Source organism: Fringilla coelebs (genome assembly GCF_963513975.1).
Source record: "Fringilla coelebs genome assembly, chromosome: 6".
Taxonomy (NCBI): Eukaryota; Metazoa; Chordata; class Aves; order Passeriformes; family Fringillidae; genus Fringilla; species Fringilla coelebs.
Window position 1 is genome coordinate 5880122 of NC_140034.1, and position 16060 is coordinate 5896181.

The 16060-nt window shown below is 54.1% G+C and overlaps 1 protein-coding gene across 1 annotated transcript; it reads right to left on the reverse strand.

The window, feature by feature from the left end:
- Positions 1–597: 597 nt before the first annotated feature.
- On the reverse strand, positions 598–3702 carry SIX1 (SIX homeobox 1). The gene is made up of 2 exons (XM_084207782.1): positions 2860–3702; positions 598–1841 (listed from the first exon to the last, which is right to left on the reverse strand). Exons 1-2 carry the CDS (start codon positions 3417–3419, stop codon positions 1553–1555), a joined length of 849 nt encoding a protein of 282 aa, XP_084063908.1. The 5' UTR covers positions 3420–3702; the 3' UTR covers positions 598–1552.
- Between the last annotated feature and the right edge of the window lie 12358 nt (positions 3703–16060).

Genomic DNA, 16060 nt, shown 5'->3' on the forward strand with positions numbered 1-16060 from the left:
TCCCAGTGCCCCGGCCCGGCTCTCCCGCAGCCGGAGCCCAGCGGGCGAGGCCGGGCACGGAGCCGCCGCCCCGCCCGGCCGCGGGTGGGGGCTCCCCGAGGGGCTCTGGAGCGGGGCCGGGGCTCGCTGGGGATCGAGCGGGAGGGACGCGCAGCGCTCCGGCCGGGCAAGACCCTCCTGCAGAGGGTGACATTTCTCCATGGCCCAAGACCCCGAGCACAAACGCGGCGGAGACTTAAATAAACACGCACTTAATGATGCAAAACGCTAACAGGGAGCACCGGCACCAGCGAGGCCCCGACGGGGCGGGCGGCGGGGCCAGGCGCTCCCTCCGGGCCGGGTTGCCCGGCTCCCCCGGGGCACAGCAGGCTACGCGGCTCCTCTGTCCCGCTCCTTGCTCCCTTCCTAAGGCACCGGCTCCCCCGCAGCCCCGAACCTCCGCTGCAGCCCGTGGGGAGGAAGCGAAGGCGGGCAGAGGAGCACGGGCTCGCCCCTGCAAAGAAAAGCTCAGCCTGGGTGTTCTGCCATCAGCGATGTTTAATTTAGACTGTTTAGGTACAATAGAAAATAAACCCGAAAGCACATGCGATTTTTGGTAACAAATACTCGAAACAGGCAGCGTCATCCGCGGGCTCTCTGCAAGCCGGAGGAGGGAGGCGGCGAGCGGGCACAGAGGGGAGAAGGCAACGGGGAACTGGCGGGGCAGATTAGGAGGAAACGGCCGTCGATTTTTATTATTACTATTATTATCCTAATTTTTAGCCACATCGATGCATTTCGCCACCGAAGAGGAGAAAAGTGGAGGACGCGGGTCCACGGGAGCCCACTCAGTATCTGCCTCGCACGGCCGCGGTCAGACACAGGCACTTGGTAAAACACTAATACTGCAGCTTTTGATATATTTTTTTTCCACTCCTTTTTCTTTCTTTTATATTTCTTTTTTTTTCTTTTTTTTTTTTTAATTTAAACTACATCGAAATCTTTTTTGGTAAGGCTAAATATGAAAAATGTAAACGTAACTTCCCCTCCCTCCTCCCACTCTGCCACAGGGCTCAGTACAGAGCTTCTCTCCCTCTGTCCCCGTCCCAGCTCCTCGGGGGCCGGGCCAGGCAGCAGCAGGGATGTGCCGGCCGACCCTGCCCCACCGCGCCCGCGGAGCTGGGATTTGTTTGGGTAGAATCAGATCCAGCAGGGGTTGGGGGTTTTATTTTCTTTTTTTTCCCTTTCTTTTTTTTTTTTTTTTTTTTTTTTTTTTTTGTAATTCCCGTTGGGACCAACTCGTTTGAACTCGAAGGGCTGATGAGGGTTATTGCCGCTCTCTGCGTTTGGCTACGTGGAAAAAAAAAAATTAAAAAATCGTGGTGATAGTGGGAGACGCTGAGGGGAAACTGGAGCAAGAGCCGATGTGGGGTTGTGTGAAAAGAGACGAGAGTCCCGTTAACAATCAGCGGGTGACCTGTAAAACCGGGTGCTGTCCTCTATGTACAACCCAGAGCCTCTGTCCCCGAGCAGAACCTCCTCTCCCGATCCTCCGGTGGCCCGCCGAGGGCCTTTAGGATCCCAGATCCACCAGGCTGGACGTGAGGGGTCCCAGCAGCGAGTCCTGGAGCTGGTGGCCTTGGAGGCTGTGCGGGGTCTGGGATGTGGCTAAGCCGCTCAGGGAATAGCCGGAGCTCCTGGCGTGGCTGAGGTTCCCCTGCAAGAGCAGGACCGAGTTCTGATCCGGGCTTTGGGGAGGAGAAAACTCTTCCTCGGAGCTGGACATGAGGGGTTTGCTCCCATCCAGAGGCGAGAGTTGGTTCGGTTTGTTGGTGGCCGCGTTGTTGTTTTCCGTGTTCTCTCTGCGGAAAGGCAAAGAAAAATAAAAAAAATTGTATATATAATCCCACGAGGCGGATGTTAGGGCGGGCACGAGGCGGCGGGGATGGGCATTGTGCTAATGCCCACCGTAAATCCTTCGCGTTTAGTTCCAGCGTGGGAGCAGATGCTTCTCAAGGGGAGAAAAATAATCCTAATAATTTCATAATGGATCGTCCCTATTTCTTTTACTCCTCCTACAAATAAATACACCGAACAGCCCGGTAATTTAGGTGAGGAGGGAAAATTGGAGGAAGGAATTTTTTTGAGGGGCGGTTTTCTTTTCTTTTTTTAAATTAAAAATGAAAGTGCGGCCCGGGGACGAGCTGGGTGTGGGGTTTTCTCCAGGAGGCTCGATGGGGAGGTGGCTGAAGGAGATGCCCTCCGTGGCTTTCTGCCTCGCCGGGCCGAGCGGCCGCCTCGCACCGAGGCCACCGCGTCGCCTGTCGGGGTGGCCTCGGTACGGGCGACGGCCCGGCCCGGCCCGGCCAGCGCGTCCTCATCCCGATCTCCTTCTGCTTCCCCCCACCTTGCCATCCCGGAGCTGCATCTCTCTCCTCCGAGCTTCAGAGCTACCCTGCCCGACCCCGGGCCACACACGACCCGGCATCTCGACCGCTTCCCGGAGGCTCCGGCTCCGCATCGCTCCCGGTTTGCTCGGGAAGGCAGGCGGCAAACAAAGGCGGCGGAGCGGCCTGGAAGAGGACGGTGGGGGCTCGGTGCTCCCCCAGGGCAGGTGAGGTCGAGTGAAAAACCCATTTGGGTTTCTACGGAAGGGGAAAAGGCAACGCGGTTTACGAGGGGAAAAAAAAGGAAAAGAAAAAAAAAAAAAAAAAAAAAGAAAAAAAAAGGGGGGGGTTTGAAGGGAACCGTGTGTTTTTGTCGCTCCTATCCCATCCGGCTCCGGGTACTCGCTGCGCTCCCGGAGCAGCTCCCGGGGTTCCCAAACGCCCCCCGCACGGTGGAGAAGGGAAAAAGCGGGGATCGGAGGGTGGCACGTACCTTTCCTTCGCCTCCGCCGCTCGGTCCCGTTGCCTTCTGTTCTTGAACCAGTTGCTGACCTGGGTGGTGGTGAGACCGGTGGCTTCCGCCAACTCCCGCTTCTCCCGGGGGGACGGGTAGGGGTTGTGGGCGTACCATTCCCGCAGCACGCCCCGGGATTTCTCCTTGAAGCAGTAGCTGGTTTCCTCGCCGTCCCAGATGGTGCGGGGCAAAGGGAATTTTCGGCGAACGCGGTATTTGCCGACGGCGCCCAAGGGTCTGCCCCGCAGCTTCTCGGCTTCCACGTAGTGCGCCTTCAGCCAGAGCTGCTGCAGCTTGGGGTGGTTGTGGGGGGAGAACTGGTGGCTCTCCAGGATCTTGTAGAGCTCGCGGAAGTTGCCGCGGTGGAAGGCCACCACCGCCTTGGCCTTGAGGACGCTCTCGTTCTTGTGCAGGTGGTCGCAGGCCGGCAGCGACCAGAGGAAGCGGCCCAGCCTCTCCAGGTTCCCCCCTTGCTGCAGCACCTCGCAGACGCAGGCGACCTGCTCCTGCGTGAAGCCAAACGACGGCAGCATCGACATGGCCGAGCGCGGCGGCGGCCGCAGGAGGACGAGGAGAAAGAGGAGGAGGAGGACGAGGAGGAGGCGACGGGCACCCCGCGGGATCGCGGCGGCGGAGGGGCGCGGGGTAGGCGCCCGCCGGGCCTGGGCCCGGTGCTGATCCCGGTGCCGGTCCCGGTGCCGGCCCCAGAGCGGGGAAGCGCCGCGGCAGCCGAGGGCGGTGTGTCGGGCGAGCGGGGATGCTCGTCGCGGCGCCGGGGGGACTTTGTCCCCGCTCCGCCGCCGCCGCGCTTAAAGCGCCCGAGCCCCCGCGCCGCGCTGATTGGGCACCCCCGGCCCGGCCCGGCCCAGCCCGGACAGCCCAGCCCAGCCCAGCCCAGCCCAGCCCGGCCCGGCGGGCAGAGCCTCGGCACGGGCGGGCGGGGCCTGGCGGCGGGGACACGGCCCCGGACACGGCCCCGGCCGCGGCTGCGCGTCCCGCCGCCGCCTCTGCGCGGGTGCGGCCCCGGCGGCCGCGGGGGGAGCCCCGCCGCCCGCGCCCCCGGGCGCATCTCCGGGGAAGCCGCTGCCGGCGGGCTCTTGTCTTCCTTTCTTTCTTCCATCTTTTTTCCGCCTCAAAACTCCTGCCCCCCGCCCGCCCGCTCGCCGTCCCCTGCCAAAGCAGCCCGTATTTAATTACCTCCGAGCTGGGGATGAATAAATAATGCTTTCGTGAGGAGCTGAATAACGCGCGGGGCCCGTGCGCCCCTTCCTGCCCGTCGCTCTGCCCCGTTCGCCGCGGGAGGGGCCCGGCGGGTCGGGGCAGCCCGGTGCAGACCGCGGGCAGCAGCGCTGCACCCACCGGCGGCGCTTTAATTAGCCTAATCCTCATTTGCACACCCCCGCTCAAAAGCAATTATTTAAAAAATTAGAAAACAATTAGGCTCCCTAAGCAAAGATAATCTATTGTCAGCAGGGAGGTGAGGACAATGCGGTGAGATAAGGGCAGGGCGCGGGGGGCCGGGGGTGTCTTTATGGCTGTATTTATCTTTGATTAGATAAGTCGAAGCCCGTATTTTAAGCACACTCCAGAACGCTTTGGATTCAGGAATGAGTTCGTTCCGCGGGTGCTAAGAGCCATCGCGGGGCTCTTTAAAACCTGTTTGTCCTCACTAAGACAGTCGGATTTATTTGACCTACCAAGTCGGATTTATTTGAGTTCACTGCTCCAAGGGAAGGGGAGCCCGCTGCCGGCCGCGGGGCTCGGAGCCGGTGGCGCTCCCTGCCCGCTCCACGACGTGGGAAAGGCCGATATTTTCCTAAATCCGGATTGTTGTTTTTCCCACGTACTTCGCGTCTCGGGGCTGTTTAAATTAAGCCCCTGCCACCCAGTCTGTACAGCGACTGTACTATGTCCGCCGGAGTCAGGGCGCTTCCATATCCCATGACCATGTGTCTGGTAATTTTCCCTTGCCATTTTATTTTAGTACTTATGATGTTGCAGATGAAGTCTTAAAGAGCTGCAATGTCCTCCCAGAAGGAATGTCTACTTGGAACAGATCCTTATTGACAAGGCAGCTGTGTGGGGACCGGAACGGAGCCTTAAACCCGGCTCTAAAATCAACTAATACCCTAAAGTCTGGAGCAAGTGCGCAGAATTATAAGGCATGGGCTCGCCCGCGGCCGCGTCCAGGAGGAGCAGCGCCCTGCCCAGCCCAGGGGTGGGTTCCCCCATCCCTCATTTCTATTGTTATTCATTTTAAATTTTAATTTCTTCTTTCTAATGAGTTGCTCGGCTCGGGAAGAGCACGGACCTGAGAGTTTGCAACTTCTGGATGAGGAGGAGAGAAACGCAACGCGGGACTGGGGAAGCCCCTGGGCGTTGTAACGAGAGCGGTCTTCTCTTGCCCTCACAGTTCTCCTTTTTTTTGTTGTTCTCTTTTTCTTTTTCTTTTTTTTTTTTTTTTTTTTTCCCTCCTGTAAAAGGCCCACCAAAACAAACACAGCTCTTGCTGGGAATAAGCAAATTATCCCGATGCGGCCGGCGGAAGAGCTGACAGACACGGGCGAGGGCTGAGGGGAGGCTTCCTTGCGATTCTTGAGCGGGACTTTATTCTCCCCTCTCATCAAAATTCACAAAAGGAGGGGACGGACCCGCTGGGGTCTGCCTGGGAGTTGCTGCAGGCAAGGACCGCTGAGCATCAATGTTCGTTAAGGCTCCGGGGTTGGTTTTCCTAAAAATTTGGAACCTTTCATTTTGAACCACTGGAAGAGGCTAATGTATTTCCAGAACACCCCGTCGCATTTAACCCTTGAAAAATCACAAAAGCAACTACAAAAATGAGAGTTTCGAGCCGCTCAAAAAAATAAAAACATAAAGAAGGAAGCAAATAAAATAAGCAAAAAGAGGCAAAAAGCCACCGAACAAGACAACGGCGCAGAGCCGCCGCCGGCCCCTCTCGGTGCTTCCTTTGCCGGCGGAGCAGGAGCAGCCCGGCAGCATCACCGGGCAGCATCACCGGGCAGCATCACCCCTTCCCCGCCCGACCGGAGCTCCCCGGGCTGCCCCCGCCGCCGGGGCCTGGCCCCTCCGCGCCCGCGGAGAGGTGGCGGCCGAGCGAGGGGGCCTCCGCTGCTCGCCCCCATTTCCCGGGCACCCATCGGCTCTGTTTGTGCGGGAAATTAATTTATTCTCTTATTTATTCGATTTATTTATACAACGCAGAGCGGGGATGAAGATGGAGCCCACGAAATGCGCCGCGGGTTTTTCCTCTATTTCGCCAGAAAATCAAAACAAAGCAGAAAAAAAAAATGTAAACCAAATACATCCCCCATTTCCTTCCGAGCTTAGAAATAAAGCTCTTCCCCAATCAAAAATAAAATTTAATTTTTTTTTCCTATAAGTGCGAGGGTCTAGAGGAAACAAATAGCACAGCAAAATAAAACCAGCAGAGGGTTTTTGGGAGCCGCTTCTCGTCGGGATGAGAACCGGGGCTGGAGGCTGGGAACCGGCGGGGCAGAAACAACGCTGCCACTCGCCGAACATTTCGAAGGCGAAATCCAAAACCGGCCCATTAAGTCAATGAGGTTTGTGTTGTAGAGGCTCCTTTCCCATCCACTTGCTGTTCTGAAAAATAGATCGCATTTCGTTATCTCGAGTGAGGATCTGCAACGTGATACCGGATCCGCGCCGCCTTCCCCGCCGAATGCGAGGCGCAGGGAGACAGCCAGCTTCCCGGCTTATTCCCCAACAATAAAGAATTTGTATTTTCTTTCTCCCCCTCTCTCCCCCCCCCCTCTTTTATTATTCTATTTTTTAATGAGGAAGAACAAACCCCTCTCCATATGCACCGCTCTTCTCTTGCAGGAGCTTCTGGCCCGGCTCGCCTGCAGACCGGTGCGACCTTTAATTACTTGTTAGTAAATTGCCCTCCCGACACCTGTAAAAACAAAGCCGGTGTCCGCGGGGCGGGGGCCGCGTCCCTGCCCGGGCCCCGCGCCCCGGGGGTGCCACCGAGGGGGTCCCCCCGCACCCAGCGGGGTCAGGCCGGGCCGGGGCTGCCCGAGGAGGGCCGGGCCGGGCCGGGATGCTGGGGCAGGAGGAGGATGAGGATAAGGCCTTCCCGATGTGGCCGATCCCCAGGGCACAAAGGGCTCTTTCTTCGCTCACTTACCGGGACATTTTTCAAAGGATTAGAGGTGATCACGCGTTGTTTTCTTCTCTCCGAGGGCCGATACGTCTTTCTGTCCCTGTCCCCCCCACCTCCACCCTTATTTCCTCCCGCTTTTGCCATGGGACCCCCAGATCCCGTTCCCCCTTTCCCTTTTCGTTAATGTACCTCCTGGATGCTGATTCTTTTAAGCTACGAAGAATTTCCTTTTGGGAGGTGAAACCCTCCAGCTCCTCCTGTTCAGAGGAAAGTGCTAGTGATGGTAATACGGGGTGACACTAAATAAACAGTTAAAGCAGGGCTGGAAAGATGGAGTTAATTATCCAGTGAGCTACATTTAAACCGAGACCAGGAGGGGCTGATTTGTTTTGGCGCAGGGAACTGAGAAGGAGACGAGCCACCGAGGTCTCCTTGCTCCTCTTTGGTGGCTCTTTAACTTGTCCTTGCTGTCGCCAGCCCGGGGACCGGCGTCCTTTGGCCCGAGAGGGGGAGCCCCCGCCTGGGACCCCCGAACCGTGGCCGGCCCGGCCCGCGGCCGCAGCGCTGGGAGTCTGTGCGAGCCGTGCATGGGAGCAGGCGATTTCAGGGGGTCCAGAGGCGATTTTTCCTTGTTTGTTTGCTTTTGCTTCCCAGAAGTTAGATAAATTCTCCTCGGTGTGGCTCGCCGGTGCCTGTACTGTCAGGTAAGTCTGCATCCGAGCAGCAGCCCCGCGATGTGCTTTTGTTTTTTATATTTTCCCTCCTGCTTCTTCCCTCTTTTCCTCCGTTTTTTCCTCCCTTTTTTTTTTTCCTTTCTTTTTTTTTTTTTTTCCTTCTTCTTTGAGAAGTCTGATATTAATAATCCCCGTATGCCCCGCTTTCCGGGTCATTACGGTACTGCTGGTCTCTAATCAATCCTAATGCGATGGCAATTGGAGTCTCTGATGAATGCATCTCAGGTTTCTTGTAATGGCTCTACCACATTTTCCTGGACCTCCTTCTTTAACCTGAGATGCCAGGGGGACGTCTCCGTTCTCAGCTGCTGATTACTTCAAGATGTTTGGGCTGGTGTGGGGAGAGAGGGAGCGAGCGAGGCAGCCTGCCCCTGAATAATCTGGAACTGAATTGGATGAGCCATTTCCTAAATCAAAGGACAACGGCGGGGTTTAACTCCTTTTCTGCACGGAAGCTTTGCCGGCTCTCCTTCCAGCCGGCACGGGCTGCGCCGCCTCTCCCCCCGCGTTCGTGTCTGTGACACGGCCCTGGGGTCCCGGCGGTGCGCAGCTCCCCCCATCAGCTGCAGCCCCCCATTCTAAAGGGGAGACCCCCACCCCTCCGTCCCCAGCTGCTCTCATCGCCCCAGAGCCCCTCGGCGCCGCACGGGTGGGGTCCCCACGCCGAGGCGGGGAAGGGGCGCTGGGATCCCCCCGCGGGCGCGCAGGGACGCGCGGTATTAGCGCCGAGATTCGCTTTCTCCCGACATTGTTTTTCTCTCTTTTCCCAGCGTAAGAGCGTTTGCTGTAATGCGAGGCAATGTTAGCTGCAACTTCTGCCTCTTTCTTAATTTTTACAAATTTTATAAAATAGGATACTGCAGCAGTAATTAGGCTGCGGCCAAATCAGGCGCGGGGCTGCCGCGGGTTCGAGTGCTGTTTCTCTGCAGCCGGCAGGATGTTCCCTCGGGATGCGGCTCCTCCGTGGGAGAAAAACACGCCCCAGCTGCCCCTCTGCAGCCACTCCTCGGCCCGCAGCTGGATACGTCCTAGCGCGACCCAACACGCGTGGGCAGCTTCGCCTGCGCCCCTATGAGATCAGGGTGTGCTGAGGGCGAGGGGCAGAATAATATTTGGAACGAATAATTGAATCTCTCAGCGCCGGATGCGATGTAAAAATGAATCCCCGGCAGAAGAGCGGCGAGGAGTAAATCCAGCCGCTTCCCCGCGGGGTCTGGCCCTGCGTGGGGAGGCAGCAGCAGGGCCCCGGGTGGGGTGTTTGTACTGAGGGCGTGGGTGGGTCCCCGCTGCACCTCGGCGGTGCCACATCTGCCAGGAATGAGTCACTCCAGAAGCGAAACAAACCGCGGGCGCCTTCTCCGCGCCGTGCGCTCGGGGAGGCGGCTCCAGCGCGGCCGATCCCCCCGGGCTGCCGGGGCTGAGCTGGGGATGCGGGGCACCGCAGCCCCCGCCCGCACCCGCGCTGTGACACCCACCCGTGTGTCACCCTCCACACGCCGCCCGTGCGCTCCCACCGACGTGCGCACCCCCTCCGTGCGCCCACACCCCAAAATCCACCCGTGCGCACTCCCCCTGCCCCGAAGGCACGCTCCCGTGGAGAGCCAGTGGCACAGGCAGCCTGCCCGAGCTCCCCTGTGTGCTCGCACCGAGCCATGTGAGCTCTCCCGCACAGACCCAGCCCGGTTCCACACCCCACCCGCATCCGTGACACCCACCCACACTGGCAAGGACCGTCCCCACACATGTCTGGGGCAGGGACTTCAGTGGGGGGTCCCGTCTGTCCCTGCCTTAGGTGATGGCTAGGACGGGGGCGCTGGACACCGGGAAAACTGCAAAAAAACCCCCTTATTTAAAAAGGGAACAACAACAAAAAAAAGGCAGCGAGGGTGATGGTTGATTTTTTTTTTTTTTTTGGTGCAATATATTATTATAATGATTTCCCTGCAAAATGCTTGGGAAAAAAATCTGAATTACATTTTGGGTCCTCCTCGGATCGAGGCAGGCACTTTGAGGCTCTCGTCCCTCTGTGCCATCCCCCAGCACAAATCTTTCTCCCCACCTGGCCAGTGCAGGATCCACACCAGGAGCAGGGTGCTGCCGGGGGCTGCGAGGGTGGCAGCTGGATTGGGGACAGGATTTACATCCCAGGCTCTGTTTGCCTGTGTGCTTTGCATTCGGGTACTGAACAAATATTTCCATTTCTGGGGGACTGTGCCAGTTTCAGCTGGGCCTAGGGAAGAGGCACCATCACCCTTTTGGAGGGGTGTGTGTGTGCCTGTGGTGGGTCAGCGGGAACACGGGGTTGTGGGACAGTGGAATCCTGCTGGGATCCAGGGCTGGGGGGCCCATCCCGCACCCACCTTCCTGGTGGCTTTCCAAGCTGGCTGCAAGGAGGGGACCTTTCACCTCTCATTAGTGATGCCATCAGTGGCTTGGCAGAGCAGAGCTGAGGTCATGTTACATATGGCACACAGTCTGTTCAGCGCCGGCAACGCCAGCTTTGAAATTTTAGAGAGGGGAAAGGTCACCTTGCGTGAGCCGGGGTCTGGGGGTCCTCCGCTCTGTCTGCGCCCTGGGTGGGTCTCCATATGCCTCTGTCGTCGCCAGCCTTGCTCTGTCTGGCCCTGAGAGATGCTCAGCCCGTCTTCTCTTCCACCTCCTGAATTTGCAGGGAATACTTTCACACTGCCTTCTCTTTTCCCTCACAGAAAGTTTCTCCCAGCGCTGTTTTTTTTTCTCGTTTCTCTTCCCAGCACAAACCCGTCTCTAACATCTGATTATTTTTTCAAACAACATATAATGCAGCTTTCCAGGAGAAAATGAGTTGTCTCTGTTTATCAGCAGATCTCTGCAGACGGATAAGTTTACTCTTCTCAGACCTGGGTGTATAATTTCATAGACCTTCAAAAGTGTCGTGCTTCCATGGTGATTAAAACTCGCTCCTGAATCTTGCTGGGGCATTTCAGGTTTCATGCCACTGGATCTTAGGAAAGCACATCTGTACAGCCATATATCTTTCATCTGAAAGGCCAAAAAAAAACACCCCAAAACCAGCAAACCAAATATATTTTGTATTTGGAAAAATAAAATATGACACATTGCAATAAATGAATTCCTGTAATTCACTATATTGAATTTCAGTAGGATCTTGTTGGAGCTCCATGTGGAATGATTCTGGAGGTGTTGACTGCAGGGAAGAAGTCACCAGCTTCCCACGTATCACCACTGACAGGTAAGTTCATTTCCCTTCTCAGTCTTGCTGCAGAATCTTATTTTGAACTTTGCTTTTTTAAATAAGTGGGGCCTGATCCTTTAGCTCTTCAAGTAACTTGGCCAAGAGTCTCTGGCATGCAGCTGTTGCATGGAGATCTTCAAAAGGACATTTGCTTCTTCACAGGTCATAACTAAAAAGGCTCTAAATGAAATAGATGCTTATCTTAGATTTTGGGAGAAGTTGGAGCTGAACCAACATGCAGTGGATTTGGGATACACCTTTCTGTCTGCTCCAGCGAGGCATCCAAAGAGCCAAATTAAAGGGAGCTTGATGTAATTTCCTACAAATAGGGCTACTTGCATGGATTTTAATTTTTAAGTAGGAATATTCTGCCTTTCAAAGAGGGAATTTGGGAGCACACGTATGAAGAGGCTTATTTTCAGGAATTGAGATGCTGCAATCTATTTAAAATTTTCTGTCATAAATTATGTTTTCCCAGCATGGGACTAAACTGTGCCCTTGGTTACTGAATGCAAATCTCCTGATTTAAATGGAGTTCATAGCAAGTGGGAACAGGACTCAGCCATCACATTTTCCTCTGCTGTAGTCTGGAGAAAAGCAACATATGTACAATGGTAGCTGAGATGCAGGAGGGGTGGAAGCTTTCTACCAATGAGAACCACATTAAATAATTAATTCCCAATTGCCTTTCTACATTAGTGCTTTTGGCTATAAAAGCTGGTCAGCTTTGTAAGGCCCCAGGCAATGAAACATTTGGTGCATTGTCAGTCTAAAAGTGGAGGTAATAGATATCCAGCGTGGCTGGAAAAGTGCTGCTCTCCATCCTGCCATTTCCATATTCCAGCTGCACAGCCTCATTCCTCATCCCTTCCTCTGCCTTACTGAAGTTTGACAGGACAGCATCTCTTCTGAGGAGGCTGCTGGAGAAGCCAAAATTGTATTTATTCCATCAAAAAAGAAAGGAACTTAACGTCTGAGTCTAAAAATGGAGTGCACAAAGCCGCTCCCTCTTATCAGCAGACTAATCTGACAGGTTAATAAGGGAAAGACTGAATTTCCCCCTCCTTCCCCATTTACCCCCCCCTTGCCCCATCTGCTGTCCCCCAAGCCCAGCCTGTCACCTCAGGTCACGATGGGATCTTTTGGGCTCGTACGTCATCCGCAAGAAAGGTCTTGCCATGAGAAATGACTTCACAAAGCTTTGATGTGCAAGGCATCAGAGGCTGCTCCCCTCACCTTCCGAGATCAAGATACCTGTGCCTGTGTGTATGAAGCTGAAGAAGAAAAGGAAGTGCTGGAATAAATTGCCTGGGGAGGTGGGAGATTCTCTGTTTAAAAACAGGTCTAGACAAACATCTGTCAGAAAATACCGACGTCTATTTGATCTTGTCTTGGAGCTGGGGGAAAGACTGAATGGGGCTGTCAAGTCCTTTTCAGCCCTGAGAGAACACAGTTATACACAGATATTTATATCTGCTCAGGTGTGTGTATAAATGTATGTATTTCCACATTTTCAGGGAGAAGCTCTTGGCCCCCGTGATAATTTGTGTCTGTGAATCTTGCAGATTAATTAACACCCAGCTTGGCTCTCTCTTGGCTTCATCAAATCTGAGTTTCAGTTCTATTTTAATGTCCTTTGTGGATCAGATCACAGTGTCTAATCTACTGATGGTGTTTTTCTCCCCTCCCCTTTTTCTCATGTTCAGGTGAAGTTCCTTCAGTTCTGGGAGATTTCCAGCAATCCCACTTAACTCCCAAAGCACAGCTGTGAATGCACGTGGGGTTGCACTTCTTGAGGTAAGGTTGTGGTAGAAACTTATCTTTGCCATCACTTGTAATGGATGGGTGCTTGGTGAAGTTTTTAGGCTGACCATGGGGACAGCACGAAAAATTTGGGTTTTTTTAATGATTATTTTTGTACACAATCACTTTCCAAAGCATTCCTCAGCTGTAAAGATGACGTGGTCGTGGCTGCTGCTGGCACCCCTATAATCTCCTTCCAAGCATGCAGACCTCAACAGGATCACTGAGCTGCAGGATGCAGCTTTGAGGAGTGTGTTGGCAGCTCATTTGTGTTTGTGCATGGAGGACTGGGAGACACCAAGAGCCAGGACTTGTGATCTTCTACACAGCTTCCAGTATTAATTATGAATACTTAATTAAAAAGGGAGTTTTAACACTGTGATGCTTCCCTAAAGATGGGGTCCTGTGCAACTCAGCATTGGAGACAGAGGAGAACGATAGAAAACTTACATTCCAGGGAGGTGAAAATGGGTTTTGCAGGGCTGAAGTGGAGGAAAATGTACAGCAATTTTTCTGTTGCTGCCCCTAGAGCACAATTACACCAGGCAATGCCAGTGTTCCCTTGACATCCTGGGGTGTGGAAGCAGGAGGTACTGCAGCAAAATGCAGAAATCAAACAGCACAATTTTGTAGCAGAAATTGAGCTCTGAATTTCTGAAGCTGAAAGCTGGGATGAGCCAGGCTCCAAAGGCTGATCTAGGATTTTAGGCTCCACAAGGTTTCAGAGGTGACTTCTCCTGCTTATCCACCTTATCCTTCCAAATGATCCCCCCACAGCAGAGCCCTTTGTAACCACATTTGTGATCTGATGTCCTGGCCGAAGTCACCTGCTCCTGCAGAGTGCACTGGTGCAGCAGGCTGAACTCTGCAATGACCACGGAGGGGACACATCACTACTTCTGCCAAGGGCACAGAGAGGCAGAAACCTTTGTCCTGGGGACAGGCAGGGGCAGAAAGCCCTGATGGTGCCTGAGAACGAGCAGCCAGAGCTCAGGAGCGTGTGCTTGGGCAGGGTTTGGAGAGCAGCTGAGAGCTAAGCTCACATTTTGGAGTATCCTCCTAGCAGAGTTGAGCTCTCCTGCATATTCATTCCAGAGCTGTGAGCAGCAGGGAGGAGAAGGGGAATTGGCAGAGGAGGAAGAGGGGGAATCTTCCTCCCATTTTGTTCTGTACATTCCTTCTGCTGGTGAACTGCTACCACCGTGGCTGGGAAGGTTTTTCTGATGCCTCTTGGGTTTGTTCTGCAGCCAGCACTTCTGATTCTGTCTGGCCACATATTGTATTTGGCTGGCTGTCTCCCTCTCTCTGAAAATTCCTATTTTTTTTGGTTAAATTTTTTTTCTTTGTGGCATTTTAATATCTCACAACTGGCACCTTTACCAAGAGATTAAAGGTCTGTAAACAAACAGCTGTTTTACAGACAAGCTTTAACACAGGCAGCAGGAAAGAACCTCTTTTAAAAGAGAATTTGGGGAAAATTTCTGGAGTGTGGGTAATGCTTTTAAAATATTTCTTCCACAAAACTAGGTATTACAAACAATTCCTGAGCAAAAACTCAAGTAAACCATCATGAATTATTCAGGCAATTAAAACTGTAAAACCATTTTAGGGGAAACTAGGAGGGAGTGAAGCATTGCTGACCTTGAAAACAAGTGATGAGAGAAAATCCAAATATGGATGGGTGATAGAGGCAGTTCAGCTGCCTTTACCTTCAGCTTCAGGGAAGGAAAGAGAAGAGCCACAAATCTTTTCTACTAATAATTTGTTTCACACTCTGGTAGAAAAGCCATTGGAAATGTATCCAAGGTTGTGCTGGAACTGTCTTGGCACTGTAGGTCTGGCCTTTTTATTGAGGTTGGTGAAAGCACTTCAGAGCTTGGCCCTGGGAAGAGCTGGATGGTGGGGATCAGGCAGCCAGCAGACAATGCAAGGAGCAGGGATCCCATGGCAGGGAGTGGGTTTGTCCTGCTGTGAACTTTGTAAAAGTTCATCACCTTCATCACCTGAGAGTTTCCATGTCCTGTTCTCCATTAAAACTTTCCATCTGGTAAGTTCTGGGCAGCTCCTTTCCTGGCAGGGTGTCTTCCTGTCCTGCACCCACCCTCTCCTGCCTGGCACGTGGTGTGGAATGCATTAGCAGGTGCTGGAAGGGTGCAAGGGCACAAGCCAGGAGTGACAGCAGCTCAGAGCCCGTCCCAAGGGCTGGCTTTGGCAAATTCCAGCCTGGCCCAAGGGCAAGGACTGCTCCAGGGAACAGGGTGGCCCCTGGCTCTGCATGGAGCTGGCATGCTGTGGGATGGGCTGAGGCTGTGCAAGGTGCTCAGTTACAAGGACTCCAGGACAGTGCTGAAATGGAGCACAAGGGACAGAGTGTGGAGGTGGATTAGCTAATTAATGCACAGCTAATTAGGAAGTTGGAGCCAGCCACGCAAGCCCTGCTCTCCTGGTTATGACCCCTCTCACTGTGAGTGTGACTCAGGGAGCCACTGTCGACCACTACAGGAAAAGTAAATATTGTTGTTTCCAGCAGAGAATGGTTTATTCTACAGCAGCACCGAGGGTGTGCTCTCTTGGAGAGCCCACATTGAGCTCAGGGGGTTGTAGCCCTCCCAGTGAGGCTGCTCCTTGTGGCAGGTCAAGCCCAGGTGTGCCACCCTGGACCCACGGGTGACGAGGGGATGTGTGTGGGGCAGCTGTGAGCACGTCCTGTGGCTCCAGAGATGGTCCATCAGCTCCTCCCTGCAAGCAGGTCCTTTGCTGGTGTTTGGGCCAGTTTTGGGCCAGGTGCCCAGGGCAGGATGGAGTCACTGAGGTGCCAGTGGAGCTGTGAGGGGCAGGATGCAGCTGGAGCAGGCACAGACGCCAGAGATGCTGGGGGAGAGGAGGGTACAAGCTCTGCCCTTGCCCACTGGAGCTGTGTGATCCTGTGTGTAATCCCTTTAGCTTCGATGGCACCATGGTGATTCACAGCTCTAATGCTTTGATCCAGAACATGATGGACCATGGGACACAAATTAAAAGTTGAGAGATGACTGCAAAGAACAAGTTTCCATTTGTGGCCAGCTATTTTGCGAAGACGTGACAGCGACCAGGTGTGAAGATCTCGCAGGAGAAGAGGGGAAACCAAGCCAGTGCAAGCAGATTTGTTAGAATGTGAATGGGAGCACAGCAGAGTAAGTGCTATTAATAGGATTTACACAGATTAGTAAACTAATCTGTGCATTTCAGATTGGATTTCATATTATGGAAAAGAAAATTAAG

What these genes read in the sequence shown, in the direction of transcription:
- SIX1 (XM_084207782.1), bottom strand. Translation starts at nt 3,419, where the DNA reads ATGTCGATGCTGCCGTCGTTTGGCTTCACGCAGGAGCAGGTCGCCTGC. An exon ending in GCGGCGGAGGCGAAGGAAAG is followed by an intron (nt 1,842 to 2,859) that starts GTACGTGCCACC and finishes GCCTTTCCGCAG; the next exon opens with AGAGAACACGGAAAACAACA.